The sequence below is a fragment of the Hypomesus nipponensis genome, chromosome 19 (assembly GCF_054491055.1).
Source record: "Hypomesus nipponensis isolate SF chromosome 19, ASM5449105v1, whole genome shotgun sequence".
NCBI lineage: Eukaryota > Metazoa > Chordata > Actinopteri > Osmeriformes > Osmeridae > Hypomesus > Hypomesus nipponensis.
The window spans coordinates 15,636,238-15,657,787 of record NC_140379.1 but is presented as its reverse complement, the minus strand read 5'-3'; the positions used below and the strand labels follow the sequence as shown (position 1 = coordinate 15,657,787).

Genomic DNA, 21,550 nt, shown 5'->3' with positions numbered 1-21,550 from the left:
GCCATGACCCTTGACCCTTTTGCCTCTCGTCTGCATGCGACACAAAGCCAAACTGACACATGGCTCACATAGTTATTCTTTCCTCTTAAAATGTCTAGATTTGTATGCGGGTGCATTCTTAAAGGCATTCCGATATTTTTCAAATGAATAAACATTGTTGGTCTGGTGGAATTATGGATACTGTACAATGACTTCCTGTCACTGTCATTGGCCAAGCAAAACAATAAGCGAAAAGCCTTGAATCTCACATGCAGTGTGTTTCCAATGCTCCTTATTGTACATCCTTTAACATTCAGTTTTTTCACCAATAGAATTGTATTTTTGGGTGTGCATGTGTGTGCGAGTGTGAGTGTGTGTTCCAGTCTCACAGCTAGTAAAGACCATGTCCAAGGAGCTTTTCAAAAGCTGTTATTTAAGCAAAAATAGGGCCAGGGGAGTGTGCAGTCAGCCAGGAAACATATCATGGTGGACTCCTTTGTGCAGGCACAATAGCAGGCCGAGAGGAATCAGGTTGGTCCACTCCACTTACCAACAGAATTATGTATTATACGACACACAGCATTATAAACACACTGTAATCATAATTCATGCTGTGCATTCATGTTCCTGTGGTTCTGAAAAAATCTCCATGTCACTGCATGTTTGTCAACTGTGAAGCTTGAGAGGTTAATTGCGTGTGGTGCGTGTGTGGGTATGTATGTACAGGGAGTATATTAAACCCCCTGACAGATGTCATCACTGTGGTCATCCAGGAACAGCAGTTACAAATGGCCGCTACGTTGCAACACTTCAGAATATCCGGGAGGTGTAGGGTGGGAGTTGGGGGATTCTCCCCTGTATTTGATTTGTCATGTTTTTTGGAACTGTGTCCTCAATGAATCATAGAAGCTAAACTCCACTTATGAGTCGCTTAAACTCTAGCTTAAGACTTTTTTTTTCAAGGCCCCATCCTGCTATGATGTCCCAGCTCTCAGTGCAGAACACAGAGTCCTGTGATCATGTCACAGCTCTCAGTGCAGAACACAGAGTCTCTCTATCATGCCCATCTGTCTGCTGCACACTCACTATCTCCCTCTCTCCCTCTCTCTCTCTCTCTCTCTCTCTCTCTCTCTCTCTCTCTCTCTCTCTCTGTCTCTCTCTCTCTCCCTCTCTCTCTCTCTCTCTCTCTCTCTCTCTCTCTCTCTCTCTCTCTCTCTCTCTCTCTCTCTCTCTCTCTCTTTCTCCACCTGTGTTCCTGTTTACTGTAATGTCAGTACAAACCACATTAGTCAACCGGGACCAAGTTGAAGGAAGATTGAATTATTGTGAGGTTCCAGGACAAGATCATGCGCCGTGGCTTAGGGGCCCCGTCTACCTGTGTCGATAACTCCTCTGCTTCACGGACAAGAGGCAAAAGGAGTGAAGAGGCATCTAAAAGCTTTCACTAAAACGGGCCAAATTTGCCACTCCTGTGCCTGTGAAGTGCTCCCCCTTCCCCCCCCCCCTCCCCTCCCCCCAGAGCCGCTGGGGAACGACCGGACGACCGGGGGCGTGAGACGGCAGCGGCGGTCACATGACGGTGGGGTAAGACGGGGGGAGCATACCTCACGCTGAACGGCTCGTAAACACCAAGTGTGTGGGCTGGCCAGCAGAGAGAGCTGCGAGCTGTGGGCGCCACAGCACAGACCCTGGGGCTGGTGCCTACTCCCTGGCCAAGTCCAGCTCTGCCCTAGCTCCACACTAGCTGTGACTCATCCCACAAAAACACACACACACACACACACACAAGGATCATAATGTGGATGTGTGATTTTTAATTGAGTTCTCCCCTTAGCTGCAGCTATTATCCCTGACTAATGGCATACACTGGCCCTCTCTCATTACTGGAGTGGCTCTTTACCAGGGCTCTTTACCAGGGCCCCTTGTTTGATACAGTTAGAGTTAATGCATTAGGAACAGCCCACCAAGTGTAAGCAGCGATCTGCATATTCAATAACTTCCGTAATTATATGCACAATTCATCAGATGGGCTGTGATTGCAGGGGAAGAGGGGGAAAGAGAGGAGCAGAGAGGTCTAGTTCCTGGAGGACAGAAGTCTAATCACAAAACTAACATGATAATTGAAATCTAAATTGAAAGGCTTGGCTCACAGGGAGAGTGTGTCAGAAACGCAGAGTGGAGGTACTTGAGGCTGAAGAGAGAGGGAGAGGGAGAGAGATAGGGAGAGAAAGGAAGACTATAACAGTATACAGTATGTTAGCAGTGATGCTAGATGATAAGTATTGAGGGGCAGCCTACTGTACATTGAGTTGTCAGTGCTCCTCAACTCCCCCAGACAGGGAATCTGAAATCCTGCTCAGCTGCAGGGTCAGGCTGTAGTGTAATTAGTAATGCCAGATTCATTAACCCGCGATGCTGTTCTGCTGGCCCGGCCCGTAAATTAGCTTAATGTGAGCCGGCGTATTGCAGCTGTAATAAGGGACATAAAACGTAAAGAGAAACACATACTGTAGCACTGTAGATCATGGTCTCATAACTCTGCCTTTCCCCCTTGGAGATGAGCCCTCTGCCGGTCTCCTTGCTGGGCCTATCACTGTCTGCTCTGTCATCCCCACCACAGGAAGATGGTGGCCCCCCATGTCAACGTGAGGGAGTCTGAACACGAGGCTCCATTTTGGACCCTAAATATTCGTTTGTGTGTCCAAACACATTCTAGTGAGTATGTTGAAGTTGATGCTGTGATGCTTTGGGTCTAATGAGTGTTTTAGTCCCTGCCCTAATCACATGGGGCATCTGAGTATTTGCACTTCTTCACCTGTTTGCCGTGGCAGAGTGAGCGTGGTGTTTGCGTACACCGTGTCTAACACCGGAGGGAAAGTTGGTGTCAACACGACATGTTGAGGTGCCAGGAACAAATGGAGAGACTAGTTCCTCTCCGGTTCCCTTCTCCAGAGCAGGGGAGTGGGAGGCATGGATGAGCATAGGCTGGAGGGAGGCCAAACAGCTCCGTCTAATTGGAGAAGTAATTTTTCTTCCAAGTCTCTGGTGTTGATCTAGTTTGTGTTTATTCAGAGTCCGTTTGGGAGCCGGTATAGGTTTCCTTGGCTATACGGCATGCTTCTTTTTATTCTCTCACTAAACTGTGGCTGCACCCTGACTCATCCCTCCATCACCCTTTTATTTTCTGTCTCATTTTCCCTCCATCACTCTCTACTCTCTTTACTTCTAAGTGTCTAAAGTGGCTGAACTGCAGGTTTGGTGTCTGTGCATGGCGAACAAGTGGAGGTAGAGAACAAACTTCTATTGTCAAAAGGGAGGATGACCTTCGCTGTCCTTGGATTACATGTTGACCTTTCCGCTCCCCAATCCCCCAGTGGTCTCGCCTAACAACTCCACCAAAGAGCCTATTAGGCCTGGATCCCCACTTTGTTGTTAAAAAGGGTCTTGTCCTTTCAGAACACTCTCTCGCTCTGCCTCTCGATTTTCTTTTTTCAAACCAAGGTGCAGGAGAAACACAAGTCCATTGTTCCCTCGCAGATGGAAGTTGGAGTTACTACGGCAACAGGACTAATCCCTCTTTTTACCACCTTTTTTTTCTTCATATTATTGGCCTATCAAGAGCTAGCTTAAGTCACAGGTCATAGCTCGCGAGCACGGCTCCTTCGCCTTAATTAGCTATGATTCTACTCGGACAGAGACAACATGATGAGCTAATCGAAATGTGTAAAATAATGACGCACTGCAACCATCTATTCCCCTTTCGTGAGGCCTGCTCTAAGAATAACAATAATGAGGCCATTATCGAGCATTGGACATTAAAATGCTGCCCTGCCACCAAAACAAAGAACATTATTGTTCTGCTGTTGTCCACACAATCAACAACCCATTGTTGGTGACTTGAGGACTACAGGAGGAGAGAATGGCGGCCATAATGATTGGTCTGTACAGCCATGCTGGCCTGGTATAGAACAGTCCACAGAAGAAAGTCCTTGATATACTGCTGATTTGTTGAAAAGGGGGTGGATGAAGACAACTCTCTGGCTTTTTAGAAAAATCTCCTTTCTCCTTTTTTATCCGTCTTTTGCCGCTCAGATAGTCACCAAGCCGCATTAGGGCCGCCTCGCCATTCATATGGTGAGAGGCTTGGAGTCACACAGGTTTATCATATGGAGGGGGGGGGGGGGGTGGAGAGTCTTTGAGAGGAAGAGAGAGACATGAAGAAAGAGAGCGATAGTCTGTGCCCAACCATACACTACCTTGAACTTAACACTGCAGTCTGGCAAATCTAAGTGGCTCCTTTCAAAATGTTCCTAATGACTAAAATCAATTTACCGAATGGTCTCAGAAGTCAAAAGATTAAAACTTATGTGTTGGCACATCTTGACACATATCTGTACAGGCCTAGTTTAGCCCATTTATAATAGGCTACACTATAAATACAAAGATATACGGTACATCGAGATCAAAAAACATTCACAGGGGGTAATAATGTTTATATGTTATGCTGTAAAGCACTGAATAAAAAGTTAAGTGAAATGGCATTTAATATGACGGGTGGGAGCTCAGTGGGGTTGTCTAAACGTGCTGCTGCACCTTTTAACAGGGTCCTATTGTACGGCTGGGGAAAGCAGAGTGTGAGGGAAGCAGGAATGCTAAGTGGCCCCCTTTGCCTTGTCAACCTTCAGTGAATTTCATTTATCTTCATCTTGTTAGACTAAATTAATTAACAATCTCAGTGTTGCACACTTTCTCCTTTCATTACGTCAAATAATGGCAGAGCTGTAGGAGGAGGTCTTCTCTGCTGGGATTAGCGAGGGACAGCTCTCTCTCTCTCTCTCTCTTTCTCTTTCACTCTTTTCTCTCTCTCTCTCTCTCTTTCACTCTTTTTTCTCTCTCTCTCTCTCCTCTCTCTTTATGTCTCTCTCTCTCTTCTCTTTCTCCTCTCTTCTAATGTTTTTATGCGGTCTTCTGAAACAAAGTGCAGTAAGTTACCTCCTTATGTGAGCCTGAACAGTCCTCATCCACTAAAACATATTGTGAACTTCTTGTATAATTTACTACATTCTTTCACTGTGTTGCCGATGCCTCTGTAGTGCCTGGATTGTGAGTATTAAACAGACTGTCATTATTTCAAAAGACAGTACAAAGGCTTGGAGCTGCATTATTCATACCAAGTTCACCTTTTTCAAACTTTCCCATACCTTTCAACAGTCTGTATTTGTTGCAGATGTATTTTTCACAATCCTTATTTTGAATGTGCCTGTCTCGACTCGCTCTAAACACTGGCGTTATTTATTCATACACTGAAAACGGGGACCAGTGCTTTTCAACAGTTTTGACAGTAATGAGTCATAACCTAACCCCTGAGTCATAATGGCCCACTGAGCTGGGCTCTGGCAGGCATGGCGTGCCACTGAGAGTGGGACACACGCTGAAGCCACCTTGAACATCTGCTGGGGAACCAGCCCTAGTGATGGGCCTCACAGCTGGGGAGGGTGGGCGAATCAGGAGACGACGAGCCTCGTCAGAGTGCGACAACGAAATACATGTATCGAGTGAGACACGGGGCAGAGCTGCTGTCATACTTTAGCATAATTGCACTGACAGAGCCTCCTTTGACCCAGTTCGGTTGCTTAAGAAAAGATGTCGATGCTACACTGAGGAAACATAGCCCTCTCCCTCCCTGTCACGTTCCTCCCTTTCGATCCCTCTCCTCTCTCGCGCGCGCGAGCGCCCACGCCCGCACTCTGCCTCCCTCAGTCCCTCCCTCCCTCCGCAGGACACAACAAGCAGTAGCCAAGCAAAAGGGCAAACCCTGAAGCCTTTAATCTTGGCCTGATTGTTGAGGCCTCCCCTCTTCCAATCACCCGGGTCTGTGCGTGATATCGCCGTACTGCTGCTTCTCCTTTAATTAAAGCAGACAGTGACAGAAGGATGTGGATTAGGGCCCGTAATGATGCATTTACTTAGATTAATCACAGTGTTCTCTCGCCGACTAATGATTTTGACAAACAACAAAAGCAAAGTGTTACGAAAGAGGCCGACGTCAAAGGTCAAGTTCTCCTCTTCTATTTCCCCCCCCCCCCTTCCCCACCACTTCCTCGTGTGGTGCTCAAAGCTCTATCTCAGTCGAGTCGAGAGTATCTCAGGGTGGATTTAAGAGCTGTTGTCTTACTGCTTCCCCTCCCCCACCACGAGACTATCTCAGTTATCTGCTCAACAGGTGGCCTGAGTCAGACCAAGCCTCCACTGTTGTCTTAGTGTCCTGAAAAAAACTGTCAAGACCATGTGGCTAGATACGATCCCTAGCTTTTCCCAGGGCCGCGACAACAGCTAGAACAGCCTGTGACACTAGCTTACTACCTCTGGAAACACTACTAACTTTACACATCCAAGGGATATTAAACAGATCTGAATTATGCATTAGCAGGCTAAGAACATATTGTCAGTTTTTTCAGAAATAGCTTATCTACCGAATCGTGTTAAATTAAATTGCATTCGGACGTCTTGTCTTTGTAGGGCTAGCACCGCTCTGCTAGAGAGAGTTAGTAAAAAAAAAAAAAGCCCTGTTAATTTAATCAAATAAGTGACCTTTTGAAACAAAATCAAAGAGGATTCATTAGCTTTAGTAAAGTTTGGCTGACAGCAGCTTTGAAAGGCAGATGCCTCTGCCTCTGTTGTTGCTGCTGCTGTGGCCTCTAATGAGAGGCTGCTAATTAGGCTGCAACACTGAAGCCTGCAGGAGAGGGTGGTTTGCTAGCGCAGCAGCCAATGGTGAGACGCTATCTCTTATTTACTTCCTCTGTGTGCAATGACAGCGTTGATTCTTAATTAGAATCACAGGAAGAGGTGAGGAGCAAAGAAAAAAAAAGAAAGAAAAAAGAACTGGCGTTTCTTTTTTTGGTTGTTGTAAACTTGCGGTTGAGTACAAACACACACACAACAGGAAGCCCAAACCGAGCGGCCCACCCCCCCACCCCCCGCACACACAGACTTCACTTACCTACCACATGTTCTGACTGAGAGAGCGTTGGTGGTGGTGGGGAGGTGAAGGACAGAAAACAGCATGCACAACGAAGACTAGTGAACCCTGGTAGGACACCTGTATAGGAGTGGTGCTGGTGGTGGTGGCAGTGGTGTGTGTGTGTATCTGTGTGTGTGTGTGTGTGTGTGTGTGTATGTGGTGGGGGGAGGGATGGGGAAAGTGTCTAGTCTCCAATATGTCTGTGACCGTGCTGGTATGCTGCAGGTCTAAGGGAGGGCTACACCGCCCTCTACACCAACTACCCCTCTCCACCCCTCCACCCCTCTCCCCACACACACACACACCCCTAGGTGGTAGGTCTAGGACTAAACCTAACCCTGACCCCCCTGACCTCAAGCGACAACAACAGAAAAGAAACTAACCTCAGTAAAAAGCTGCTACGAAGGAAGCCCTCCATGTCAGCGCGTGGGGTTCTGCGGCGGGAGAAATACACAGAGAACCAGTTTAACCGTGAATGAAGCAACAGGCAGAACAACACACAGCAACGCACACATCTTTGTTTGATAACAAGGCATGTCTTTAATTACACGTTAGCAGTGAGGAGGACAGCAACCCCATCCTCTGCCCTCCTAAACTCTGAGATCAATGATTCCAGCCCCTGCTCCAGGGGAGTGGATTTGCATACATGGTTTTGGTTTTCATGGCCAGCCCTGATGATAGGCTTGCTTCAAATAAACCTTTGTACTGATCCCAGAGCAGCCCATGTCTTGGGCTCTGTCCAGACTAACACAGTCATTTGTATAACCGCTGATCCCAGAGCAGGCCCGAGATGCACCGTGAGGTGGTCCAGCTGTGGCCCATGTGTGGCGGGGGAGCTGAGGCTTCTGGGAGCCCCACCACAGGGTCCCGACGCTGGGCCACGCACCGCCAAGGAGGCGGGAGGATGTGGTCATGATGTCACCGCTCGCAGAGGTCGTTCAGAAGCCTCGCCCGCAAAATATCTGAGGCACATGGCTTGAAATGACTACCAACAGGTTTCCATTAGCCTCTATAATTGGTCTACACACTACGGTGCTGTATGTTTACTGGTAAAAACGAAGGCTGCCAAAGGATTTGGGACTTTGTTATGGGCTTTTTTGTAAGTGCTAAAAAATATCTATATTTTTTTTGAAATATAAAACACAATTTTTGCAATAAATTAAAACAAAGGTTTGTTTTAAGTGGTAAAAAAAACAACTGATCCACGAACAAAAAATATAAAAGTCACCGGACGGAGAGGTAGCGAAAGTAATCGCGCTCAAGGGTTTTTCACTGTGTCTGCCTTCATCATCACCAGAATGAAGAAGCCTGCCCTTCTATGTAAATGGCACATGTCTTATCAGCCACAAGCTGGAGTTGGAGCGTGCACTTCAATTCTTGGGTTAAAAAATGCAATACTCAGTAGCGGCATTGCGAAAAGAAAGAAGAAAAAAAAGTGCTGAAACTAATTAGTGTTTTCTCCTGCTAAAACATTCGACTTCCTTGCAGACAGCATCATAAATAACACACATCAGAGTAGAAGACATCCAGCATCTCTGCCCTAAATGCCTTCAGTTTTAGTGACATGGGTCTAATTTGTTCTCCCTTTCTCTCCTCTCCTCCCATCTCCTCTCTTCCCCTTCCGTCTCCTCACCGCTCCGCTCTGCTCTCCTCTCCAGTGGGGCTGAGGGCTGTGGGACAAAGTCGCTGAGAGAATGGAAAGACTGGGCTGTGCCCAAGGCCCAAGGACAGCTTGTCTTTCAGCCGGCCAGCACTTAGCAGGGCAGGGACCCCAGAGGCCCGCTGGGCTCAGCTGAGACTTTTCTCACAATCAGGTGTCTGGGGTGGAGGGTGGAGGGTGGGGTGAGGGGTTGGAGGGTTAGGCCAGGGGCTCTGCTCTGCTCTCCACTCAGCACGCCGGGCCTCAGAGCACAGGAGACCCACGCCATCTCCACGCCAGTGACAATGTGAGAAAACAACAGTCAAATGGTGGCGGACCAATCGAGCGTGTCTCCTCACTACTCTTGAGAGAGTGTGAATACACACACACTTTCACACGTACGCACGTACACACACACACCCACACGTGGACCCATGAACCTGTTTGCACACACGGATGAACACACACACACACACACACACACACACAAGGCTCGAAAGAGTCTGTTTTGTGACGGTTTCTGTCTTTTGCTCTTTCTCACTCTCTCTCTCTCTCCCTCTTTTGGTCTCTTGCTCTCTGACTGTGTTTCCTCAGCTGTGCCATGCCATATAAAACTCCATTGTGGTCACAGAGACAACTGCAGTGAGCCTGCGGACGTCAAGGTGCGGTTTGGAGCGCGGGCCCGGGAGGAAAAACTGACTTAGTGTTTGCTCTTCGCCGTTGGACCTAAAAAGGATGGGAGTTTGAAGTGAAGAGCAGTCCACCATTCAAGGGCAGCGCTGCTGTTGCATGAAGACTAGGGGCTCTCACTGTGCAAAGACAGCACGGGGGCCGGGCCGGGCTGGGATACCCAGGGGCCTTTCGAAGAACCAGCGTCCCCGTGCCAAGAGTTCCCTCTGCCCGAGCAACTCTCCCACCATCTGCAACAAATGTGTTCTATTAAAGCAGTACCATATGGCCAACAAGCTAGCTATTAACACGGCCTCGGCGCGTCCCCCTAACCTAGGCCAGATTTGAAACTTCCAGTCAAATTGACTGCTAAATGAAGGCAGCACCGGCAGCCGTGTGGGTCTTGGCATGGAGCAGGCAGCTCCAGCCTTGCATCATTAACAGCCCGGCGAACACACGGCACGGCTCCCTGTCGGGCTGGTAGGAGAGCAGGGATCCACCTGGAGCCCACAGCATCCTCTCTCCTCCATAGAACTGAGAGGGGAGAGAGGAGGACCTCTATACCATCCCTAAATGCAGGTAGATGAAGCAGCGGATGGCAGAGAGGCCGATCCAGATTCAGCCAATCCCGTACTCTTTAAAGGGGATAGGCAGGATAAGCAGAACCGAGCAGATTAGAGTAGAGTAGAGCAGAGTAGAGCAGACCACAGGAGAGCAGAGTGGAGTGGCGGGTGAGGAGAGCAGATGCTCCCTGCGTGAGGAGCGCAGTGTCAGGGCAGAGTCCCGCCCCGCAGGGTGTGAGGACTTTACTCCCCGTCGCCGCCTCTCCTCTCTCTGAGTCATGGAGCGACCCACCCACCACTCACAAAGCCCTGCTCTCTTCCCCTCCAGCATGACGCCATACCAGTCCTCTGTTCTCCAGCCCGTGCACTCACATACACCCGTTCGCACGCACACACACACACACACATTACTAATACACACTTACTGTATGGAATACATGAATTACAGTTCTGGGGCCTTCATAGGTTCCAAGAAGTTCATTTAATATTAGCAGTCGTTCATTTGGCTAGTTTACTTCTTAGTTTTGTTTTGTCAAAACTCTGTGTGAAATCATTCTTCAACTAGGAACCTGTTCTTGTTCTTGTTCTGTGCCATCCCCCTCCGAGAGGCGACTAGGTCCTGGGAGGAGAGGGTTGAGTGGGGAACATTCAGCTGAACGTGACTTTCTTTGACTTTCTTTTGAGTTTAAATGTGCTGGTGATAGAGGCCACTCAGCATTGTACTCCATAATAAAATGTCCAGGGTGACCCTCTTTTGTGTCCCCTTGCCAGACCAATGGAGGAGAATGGAGAGATTAAAGGAGATAACATTTGCCAATGACACCACCCAGGTAATTATGAAATCTGAGGCTACCGACCAACCAATGAATGAGGACTATATGTGATGAGGTGAATGTCAATTGGAAGGTTTAATTGTCAATGTTACAGTTGCCCATAGAATGGGCCTACACCCACATACACACACACTCACACTCACCCATACACCCACACACACACACACTCACACTCACCCATACACCCACACACACACACACACTCACACTCACCCATACACCCACATACACACACTTGGATGTGCCACTCTTGGTTCTGCTTAATCATATAAATTCTGCCAAGGAGCCACCGTTCATATTAAGCACCTCCGCTCTGGCCCAGTGATGATATTAAGATTCCCTTGTTGCACAGCGATTAAATTTCTTTTTGAACATAAACCAAGCTCCGGGTGTAATTGCCTTGTCATTCAGAAGATATGTCATATAGGAACAACTGTGGTGTCTTAATTTCAGGCAATTAATTAATCAATGATCCCACAGGGGGAAGATTTATGAAGGAGGGGTCCTGGAAGGAGCCAAGCAGGCAGGCAGGCAGACGAGGGAGGGAGGGAGGGAGGCAGGCAGACGAGGGAGGGAGGGAGGGAGGGAGGGAGGGAGGGAGGGAGGGAGGGAGGGAGGGAGGGAGGGAGGGAGGGAGGGAGGGAGGGAGGGAGGGAGGGAGGGAGGAGGGAAGGAGGGAAGGAGGGAAGGAGGGAGGGAGGGAGGGAGGGAGGGAGGGAGGGAGGGAGGGAGGGAGGGAGGGAGGGAGGGAGGGAGGGAGGGAGGGAGGGAGGGAGGGAGGGAGGGAGGGAGGGAGGGAGGGAGGGAGGGAGGGAGGGGTGTCTCTCTGACAGGGAGGGAAGAGGTTGCTCCTGCCTGAGTTTACAAAGACACACAGCCCCCGGAGATGAGGAGACCCAGCCCTGAGCTGAGCCCTGAGCTGCAGAGCCCTGGGCTGGGCTGGACCAGCCAGAACGGGTGGATGTGTTGGGTGGATGTGTTGGGTGGATGGGGGGATGGGGGGTCTACAGGAAGCTCTGTCAGATTGACATTAGGAGGTGTCTCCCCAGACAGAGCTGCCATGCAGATCCAGGATCTGTGTTTAAGACTGGCTGATGACAGTCTAATTATATAAGCATTTCAGGGCTCTCATTAGAGCAAGGGGGATGTGTGAAAGTGTGCTGTCACTGACAGTAGTGGGAGAGGAAAGAAGAAGAGAGAGAAAGAAAAACAACTACAGACCCCCACCCCCCCTTCTCCTCTTCCCTACCAACGACACGCTTGACTATGACCAGCGCAGCTCACACACGACACACACACACACACACCTTACTACACCTTGACTTAACAGCTCCAGTGTCTCTTACCCCTACAGCCCCCAGAGTGGAAGCTACCAGATGAGTAGTGAATTAATTTGTGTGAGGCTCTCCAACATTAGGAAGGTGTGTTGAAAGGTGTCGGCTCATGTTTCAAATTAAACGCGCTGCTGGTCAGCATTAGCACCCCCCCCCCTCCCAACGCCTGCCGCTTGCCTCCAACACTTAGGGAGCTTGGGGGGGGGGGGGTAGGAAGGGGAGGGTAGGCGGGCCTGGGGGGGGGGGGGGGTGAAGGGGGGGGGGCCGGTCTACCGCTGTTCACACTGGAATAATTAGAACATGTCAGGAAGAATTAATTTCCTCATTTTTCAAAAGGATACACAGAAATTACCATGTTATTATATGACAGGGTCCCTGTGAGGATTGGATTAAATTTGATTTCTAGCGCAGCCCACACAACAAATTAAAGTCATAAATAAGATGGAAAGAAGCGGGGCACAGAGCATATGTTTATGGCAATGAGTGAAGCCAAGGGAGCAGAAACAACTATCTTCATTTCATTTGATTTAAATCGGGCCGACACCGTGTGTGTGTGAATGACAGGGCCCGCTAATGGGCCCAGATTAGAGGCTCCTTGATATCAGCCCAGAGATCCAGCCACCTCGGGAGGCCCTGCGAGGACGTGCAGGAGGGCAGGCTGGCCGAGGGAGGCCCTGCACACACGTGGCCACTGGCAGGGGGACCCAGGGGGACCCAGGGAGACCCAGCCCACCAGCACTAACAAGGCACCAGAACAACATGACTGTGCTCCCATTCATGTTGAGATCAATTAGGGAGGGTGGTGGTTTCAGACGGTGGCAGCTGATTTCTCAGAAAGATCTAATGGGTCATGTTTTCCCCCACACACACACACACACGCACACACACACACACACACACACACAGGTACGGGTGTTTCTAAGCCTTCTAAAGTTGGTTGGGTTGAATTATTTAATTACGTTGAAGGGTAATGACTTTATCCTGTGTTCAAGCTGATCCACCCTGATTTGTTTTGACGTTGGAGCAATGTGAAAGTCTGTTTGAGTCAAAATGCCAAAATGACTGGGCTGGGGCTACAGTACATTTATTAACCAAGGGATTATTAATGACACAAATACTGAATGACACCTACATTATTCTTGGCTTCCTCATGCATTCCATTGTACTTGCTGTATTGACAACAACACCACGTTGCTACATTGTCCTTCCAATGTTGTGGTATCTTTGCACAGCATTATATAATTGAAAAATTGAATCATTCAATATGTTATCTCTTTTCAAATGTCGTATCTGTTTGAATGCATTTCAACAGAATGTTTTTATAATTGTTTGTGAATGGGAAAGACCTAAGAATGGTATGTTGTTCACAAAACAGTCTAAACACAGTGAGATTTAAGATTGTGTTTTCCCAACATAGCAGAGGTTACACAAACACACACTTAGATGGGCTTGCTACAAATGGACGACCTCAACATTTTCATGTTACAGCCAAGGTAAGCCAGCCACTTGGACATGAATCCACAGCTCTAAACGCTCGAAACAAGCAGCAGTACCAACAGCTGCTATGGGTTTGTCCACAACAAGAGGAGGCTTACAGTGATGCTAATGCTAATGATAACAATCTCAACCTAAAAACTGGCATTACCGTTGATCGTTACAATACACATGCAGTACATAATGATAACATTATAGCATGTTAACTATACCCTTGACCAGTGTTCCATTCTCAGTCAGCAGGTACAGGGGACCTTAGGGATCTGAAGAACTTTTCTTCACCTTTCTCCCCCCTCCCTCTCTCCTCTTTCTCAGGCAGTGATCGGGCTTGTTAGCTCCCAACAATCCGACTCAGGTTGGCCAAGGAAAGAGAGTTTTAAAGTCTTTGGAAATAGCTGTCATTAGAGCTCAGGACTCCCCTGGGTGCCACAAACTTTAAATAATTTGCAAATCAATTAACTGGCCACTCTCAATGCAACAGGATTTCACACTCGGGGGTCACGGCGCATTATCAGCCGTAGACGATTCATGGCGTTTTGGGAGAAAAGTTCATGGTTGAAATCATTAATTCATTTTCTCTGACTTTTAGTTCTGCATTACTCTCCACAGCTGGGAAAGTGTGGAGATTGATGATGTGTTCTTAGGTCCTGTTTTATGCCGTACATAGCTAATAGCAAGTAGGCAAAGCTCCCCTGTCCTACAGGGGCTGTACTTTGACAGGACGGAGAGAAACCAAGTCTATATTAGGTTTTATTCCCCTGAGATTCAAATGCAACACATACAGCTATAAAAAAAGAATGTCTTTAATATAAAAACACAGTGTATTCCCAACAGCCACAACATGTGGACAGGGTGTGAGAGATACAGGTCTAATTCATACTGTGGGAGAGATGGACCATTCTATTGCCCATGTCGGCATATTGTGCTAGAGGCAGGAAAAACATGACAGACCTAACCTCCAAATGAAAGGTATGTTCTTAGTAAGCTATCTAGCTATGTTCTTAGTAAGAAACACCACAAAGATAGTACATGTACATTGTTACACTTATTTAGTCGTTGATTAAACCTGCAACAACTCATTTACAAATTAAATTGGGCTCTTCTGGAGAAATAGAGAGGCCCGCTGATTAAATTAAAATGAGGACTTTGTCAAGCAGCCTTGGTTTAGCCCAACCATTGGCCATAATCACCGCCGGGTCAGTGGATTGAATAAAATAGACCCATTTAATAAATAATAGATGAGACAATAACCGTCCAAAGGTTTTTTCATTTTCAATGATGTGGCAAAGTGCTGTTTATTTAATTTCGATGAAAAATGCCTCCCTCCAGATCTTCCCCTTCAGGGGCATGGTGGGTAGTGTGCTGTCTGACTGCGTGCCCGCTGCTTATTAGATGAATGGCACACGCTGACAAAGCCCGTCCTCCGCCTATTCACACAGCTTCACACATCCTCAGGTGCTTCCAAATGGGTTCACACTGGAGTGATTAAAAGCGTCCCGCAAACGCTCGCGCGCTCCTACAAAAAAAATGAATCGCCGTCTCGTTTGTGATTAATTAAACATGCAGATTAAAGTTGCAAAGGATTTAGATTAATGAGCGAGCGAGGGGTTGTCGGGCGGAGGTGCGCCAGGGAGGGAGAGGGAGGAGGAGCGGCCCTTGGAACATCACACGCAGCAGCTCTAAATAGACGGAGACAGGGAGAGGCGTTGAGTGCAGGCCACCAGGGTCCGGCGTGGTGCACTCTCCTCTAACGCACCCTGACAGCACTTAAATAACAACACCAACACACTAACTTTCAACCACGTTCATTCATTTCCCATAAAGCAGGGGCGGATAACCTCCTCACGTCGTCAATGACAACCCTGTATGGCTGCCTCGCACAATCAATGAGGAATCATTGAATGGGTCGACGAAGCCAGTCGGGTTCCAGGATAACTTCCCTTCAAGCTGCGGGTCTTTTCACCACGGAGCCACCTGGATATGAAGCCCGGAAGATGAATCTGAATCTGTTGATTCAGAGGCTATTCAGCCCCAAGGTCCTGGGCAGGAGGACAGTCTCTGGTCAGAGGATGGAGGAGATCAGAAAGGACCTTAGAGGCTTCCTGGAGGCCCACTGTCCACACACCCCACTCTAAAAGGCTAGTCTATGAAGGGGATTCAACATCATCCATCTCTCTCTCTCTCTCTCTCTCTCTCTCTCTCTCTCTCTCTCTCTCTCTCTCTCTCTCTCTCTCTCTCTCTCTCTCTCTCTCTCTCTCTCTCTCTCTCTCTCTCTCTCTCTCTCTCTCTCTCTCTCTCTCTCTCTCTCTCTCTCTCTCTAAGACACACACACCTCTTTAAGAAACATACATACACAAGCTGACATGCACACACAGAGACACATGCACAGAGATGAACAGCATCACTGGATGGCATTGCATAGTTAGTCAACCACCTTGATCTCTGCCCTCACATGGAACTAAAGGAGCCAACTTTCCTAGTCTACAACAAAGAGAAGTAACCAGAAACTTAGCAATGTGAATAGCCAACAGGACTCAAGCGCTGGGCTTGTTTTATACAATACATTTAGTATTCACAAACTTCACACCCGTGTATGACACGATCTAATAAACAAACAAACCGAAACACTACAGTGTCTGAAAAACGGAATGCCCTATGAATGGATTGAGGAAATAAAGGGGTTGACTAAATAAACAGAAATGAGTAGCTGAGTACAGTCAGAGGAACAAAAGGGCCGTAGGGCGGCATACGACAGACAGGAATGACAGACGGAGAAGGTGGCAGTCACAGCTGAGGTTTTGTTATGGCACCTCTGTCAGCTTGGTCAGGCTAAAGACAACCTTCCCCCTTCCCCCCGCCTCTCTTTCCTTCTCTCTTTCTCTATTATGTCTCTCACACGCTACACACACTCACACAACGAAACAAACAAACTACACACCAGACATCAGGGTCGGTCGTCTGCAGAGAGTTTGACAAGACATGGTTAAGCAGCCGTGAACTTTGAGGTGGGCTACTGGGCAACCACGCTGTCAAGCAAATGATTATGCACAACCAATGAAATCTCCCCGATCATAGTAATATATGCTGCCCCGTCTCTCTTGGTGAATACATCACACACTGCCGTTTGAAACGATATGAATGTCAGGTAAACTTTCTCCTGCTATATTTGCTCAACATTCCCTTAATAAAAATGTTTCTCTTTATTTTAGGTGCTTCAGAAGAGAAGAACCATGAAATAGTTGAATAGAGTTTTGGATGATTCACTGTAGTGTATGTTCTCTGGCTGTTTACTCTCTGGCTGTTTTGCAAGACAATGAAAATGTGGCGCTTGTTCCCCAGTGGTAAAGTGTGAATGCTTCAATTCGGACAAATGCACACTCCTGATATCGACCTAACCGAAAAGTCAGAGAAAATATAAAGAACTATAAAACAATGACACTGCTTTGTATCCTTTGGTGTAGGTGGAGATAGACTCATGATCCTCCAGACACATTTGAACACTTGGCACAGTATATTGCACTTTTAACAGGGTGTAAAAAAAACTCGACTTGAAATGATATCAGTGTTTGGAATTTGGGGAATGCAAGGTATTTACCAAGCATTTAATAAACTGTTTTGTTAGAAATGCTATGACAGCATGCTTTGTGTGTCAGGCTGACTGTGCGTGTGCTTGTATGCCGAGGAGGTCTGCAGGGGGAGACAGCGGAGGTGAAGGATAGATGTGATGGATAGAACAGCATATAATAGAACAACATAATAGAAGAACGTATAATAGAAAAACGTATAATAGAAGAACATATGATAGAAAGAAAAAGGTACTTACACAAACAGAAATACCAAATCCCCAGCACCCAGCGATCACTGAATAGTGGATGTTGAACTCATGAAAATGACCTGAAATAAACAGAAAAAAACATTGTTAGATATGACGTCCCTTTCAAATTGAACACAGGCTCAAAATCTTAGATCAACGAAATTAAAACAATGAAAAGAAACCCATAATTGTGTATGCTTAGATTATGTCATTGTCTGATACCTCCATATACTAACATGATAGCAGAGATTTAAAAGGTGGGGGCTCGGTAGTTGGGGGCTGCTATTGGTCCTGGCGCCTAACAGCTGAGCTAAAACAGCTTTGTACTTCCACTCCTCTTAGCTCTCAGCCCTAGACAATGTTTAAACTGGACTTCTCAGATACCTCATTCATCTGTCCTCCAGACAGTGGACCTCACTAATAAATAGCTTTCATATAAAGTGGTTGTTTTATTTAATTCTGCTACTTCTCCAAGCGCTGCCTGCTACCTAATGATTTATTTAGCGGCATGCTCGCCTAGTTACGACATGTCTCTTGAAGGCCAGAGACGCCGAGCTGTTTGGGGGAATACAAAGAAGAAGACTCGGATCCAGACACATACACACACACACACACACACACACATGTTTTGCCAATATCTTCCTCAAAGTGCAAAGCAACTATTTTGACCTCCTGTTGATGTAATATTTGACTAAATAAAAGAAAATATATCTTGAGATGATTATTATCTTGTTTTGTAAATGGAGGAAAAAGTTTTAGCTCGATGTTAGCGGTGGAGAAGATGCACAGTGAGTACAGTGCAGCACTGGAACAGCTCAAAATCCACCGATGTGGGTCCCCTCACATGATCTTGCTTTTCACAACAAGCCAGGATCTCATTACCAGATGATTTATACAATTACCCTGCCTCGGCACCGCCAATTAAACAAGGACAGAGGTTTTTAAGGTCACAGTTAATTGATCTGCTACTAATTTGTGCCACTGTACCTTAGTCCCCCACCACTACATAACGACACAGACCCAACAGGCCCCAACCAGGCAGAACCAGCTGAATGCAGCAACAAGCAGAGCTGTGATGTCAAATAAAGGAACGAAGATCTTAGTGAGGCAGGACAAGGGGTTAATGGAAGCAGCCAGGGAGCGGTTAGAATCAGCTATAGATGTGCATCCGTAGCAGCCTTGAGGTGACAATGGTGGAGAGCTGGCCCACAAACTGACCCTGTGTGAATGAAAAGCTGTTGTCATCTTTCTAGTACCTCTGAGCCGACAGGCTGCTCTAGGCTCTTAGAGACTCAGGCAGGCAGACTGGCCCCAGTCTCACCTCCCTGCTGCACCGTGCTACTGCTGAGCACACACACACCCACAGAATACAGGCACATGCAAACAAATACACACAAACACATACACACAGGAGTAACATACTCTGATGTGCAATCCTCCCTGATGGTCTTAATCTACTGCTTTGAGGGTTTACTGATCAAGGGCGGTAATTTAAAACCCATTCTCTGAGAAACATCAGATTAATTCCTGTTGTGCCTTAATAAATGAGAGCCCTTATAATTGCAGGGGGTAGAAATTAACAAACCTTTGAATTTATAATGTGATGCTAATTGTGAACAATGAGCAAAACAAAAAGCAAATAGAAAAACAGGGTGATATCATATTCACGGGTAATCTAAACTGATCATTTGTCTAGAAAAAAAAAAAAAAAAGAACATTGTCATTATAAATAATAAGAGTAACCAGATTGCTATTAGCCATAATTACACAGATGTTGTAATCCCCCTGTGTATTAAAAGTGGTTGATCCAGCCTATTGTGGTGCGGCAGCTCTGTGCCTGCTGTGAGTCTCGCCCACAGGCACCACAGATGAAACACTTCCCTTCTCCTAGTTAGCAGATTATGGATTCAGTAAACAGACTCCAAAACCAACTCCTAATTCACTTTACTAGTCTCCCACCCTGTTTTATAAGCAAATAATTGTGTCCACAATTACCACAGTCAGAAGGATTTCCCTGGGTCTTAAGTTATCTTTTTAAGAAAGCCTGCAACTGGAAGGATGCTGACAAGGAAATTGAGTAATCATTGCTATGCACCCACGCAGAACCTGACACACAATTGATCTCTGATCGACAACATGACCACACACACACACCATTGAACACAAAAACACACTTGTCCTGATACAACCAGCTGAAGTCACATAGATAATTCCCATTAAACCACAGGTAGTCAATCAGGGGGCTGGCACACATAACAGAGCAGCTCTACAGGAAAAATCTACATTTATGTATGTCCCACACAAGAGGCAGGGCATTGATCACCCAAACAGAAACCACTTTCCACAGGATCAACAAACAAACTGGAACTTCAAAAGAGCACAGTCTGACATATCATGACCACCTGTGGCATTTCTGTCAAAGGGTGGCATGTCTAGTGTCTCTGGCAAGAGACAGGAACAACATCTCCCAGTACAAAACACACACACACACACACACACACACAGCTAGACAGAAACAGACTTTGAGATGACCAAGTTGTAGCTTTAAAAAGCTAATAAGTATAAAATGGGTCCAAGTGTATAGGTATAGTTAGTGTGCTCCAACCCCATGCTGGTGTGTTAGGGAGAATGAACAGGAAAACTCCACAAGTGAAACACTGAACATACATGTTTTGGATCTGGAGTACAAAACTGAGAGCTATTCCAGAGCCATCAGCAGATGAGATTCTCTCAAATCAAATGAACCTTCAAATTCTAGGCATGTGTTCATCTACAGCAGGGGGGGTATGCTTAATTCAATTAGCCCATAGCATAACAGAGTGCTGTGTCTCTGGCCGTCATATGACGGTGTCTCAGAATCAATGGACGACCTTCATAGCAGCTCGGCAGTCCCTTCAGTGCTTTGGGCAAGGCAGCATGGGACACGACACAACTGTTCTTCTCCACTTTGGATGTCCCATCAAACAGAGGAGATCGACATTATAAGGAACATCAGAAATGTGTATCTTCGCTGTGACTTCTGTGTGTGCGCGCGCGTGTGTGTGTGCAATTCCGCGTGCGCCTACATTTGTACACACACTTGTGCATTATGTGCGACTTTGGAGAGCACATGGCAAGCCATCTCCTCTTTTGGGTTTTATCCAAATTTGCAAAATGTTAGCATATCCCAGAGTGCTCAATTCCAGCCCCCCAGCCCCCTCTCTCTCTCTCCAGTCCAAACACGTTAAAGTAAGGATTTTGCAGAGGTGGTTATTTTGACAATGGAAGCAATCTCTGATCCATCAGCAGGCTCCTCTCCACCCGCCCGGGCTCTGGTTATCTCTACCCAGGCAGCAGCAGCCCTCTCATAGGGTTGGGGACCAGGGGACCAGGCCTGGATTGGAGGGGGTGTGGAGGTGTGTAAGAGAGTATGTGGTGGGGAAGAGGGGGGGGGGGGGGGATGTGGGATGAGAGGGGTGGCGGGGGAAGGAGGGATGGAATTGGGAGCTTTTTTGTTAAAAAAAAAACGTCTGTAAGCACACCCCTGCACGAGCCATTGTGAGATCCAACATCCACCACAGGTCCACGACGTCGAACCCAGTCGCTAACATGGACCTGAGGTGGAGTGGCTCAAACACAGCTGCACACGGCCAGAGGACAGTGTTTCCGAGAAGGACAGGGCACTTGAGGACCGAAAATAAACTGCACCCCCAGGTACTTTACCACAGGCGGGCTGCAGACACCAGGGTGACAATGGGTTCACGCAGGGGTAAGAGGGGCTTGTCTGAGGAGACGAGACCTGCTGATGCCCCTGTGATAACCTGGTTAATGGCAGCTCCAGATTCCTCCTGGCATGGTGCTCTGTGCACAGGCATGCACGCTTAGAATGAGCCCTCCTCTCATGTCACAACCACAAGCTTTATTTCGACACAAAAATCCACCGTATCATTGAGTTATGTGGTCCTCTGGAAACGGGCCAATCACAGATAGACACAGCTGCTCCGGCACACTGTTACCTGTCACGGCCTCCATTTCTCTCTCTCCCTCACTCACTCGCTCTTTATCTTTGTTTTTCTGCCTCGCTCGTCCTTTCTCTTTATTTGATCTCTCTCCTACTCTCCCTCTCCCTCTCCCTCTCCCTCTCCCTCTCCCTCTCCCTCTCCCTCTCCCTCTCCGTCTCCGTCTCCGTCTCCGTCTCCCTCTCCCTCTCCTTCTCGTTGAC

General features: G+C 47.4%; 1 protein-coding gene across 1 annotated transcript in view; it reads right to left on the bottom strand.

Annotated features, from left to right (window-relative positions):
• sox6 (SRY-box transcription factor 6) overlaps window positions 1–21,550 on the bottom strand; it is a 151,727-nt gene that overhangs the window by 112,999 nt on the left and 17,178 nt on the right. Inside the window, exons 3-4 of the mRNA XM_084682643.1 lie at window positions 17,359–17,429; window positions 7,387–7,437 (exon numbers count right to left, since the gene is read on the bottom strand). Coding sequence (XP_084538769.1) covers window positions 7,387–7,421 — 35 coding nt within the window. The 5' untranslated portion in view covers window positions 7,422–7,437; window positions 17,359–17,429. The remainder of the gene's footprint in view (window positions 1–7,386; window positions 7,438–17,358; window positions 17,430–21,550) is intronic.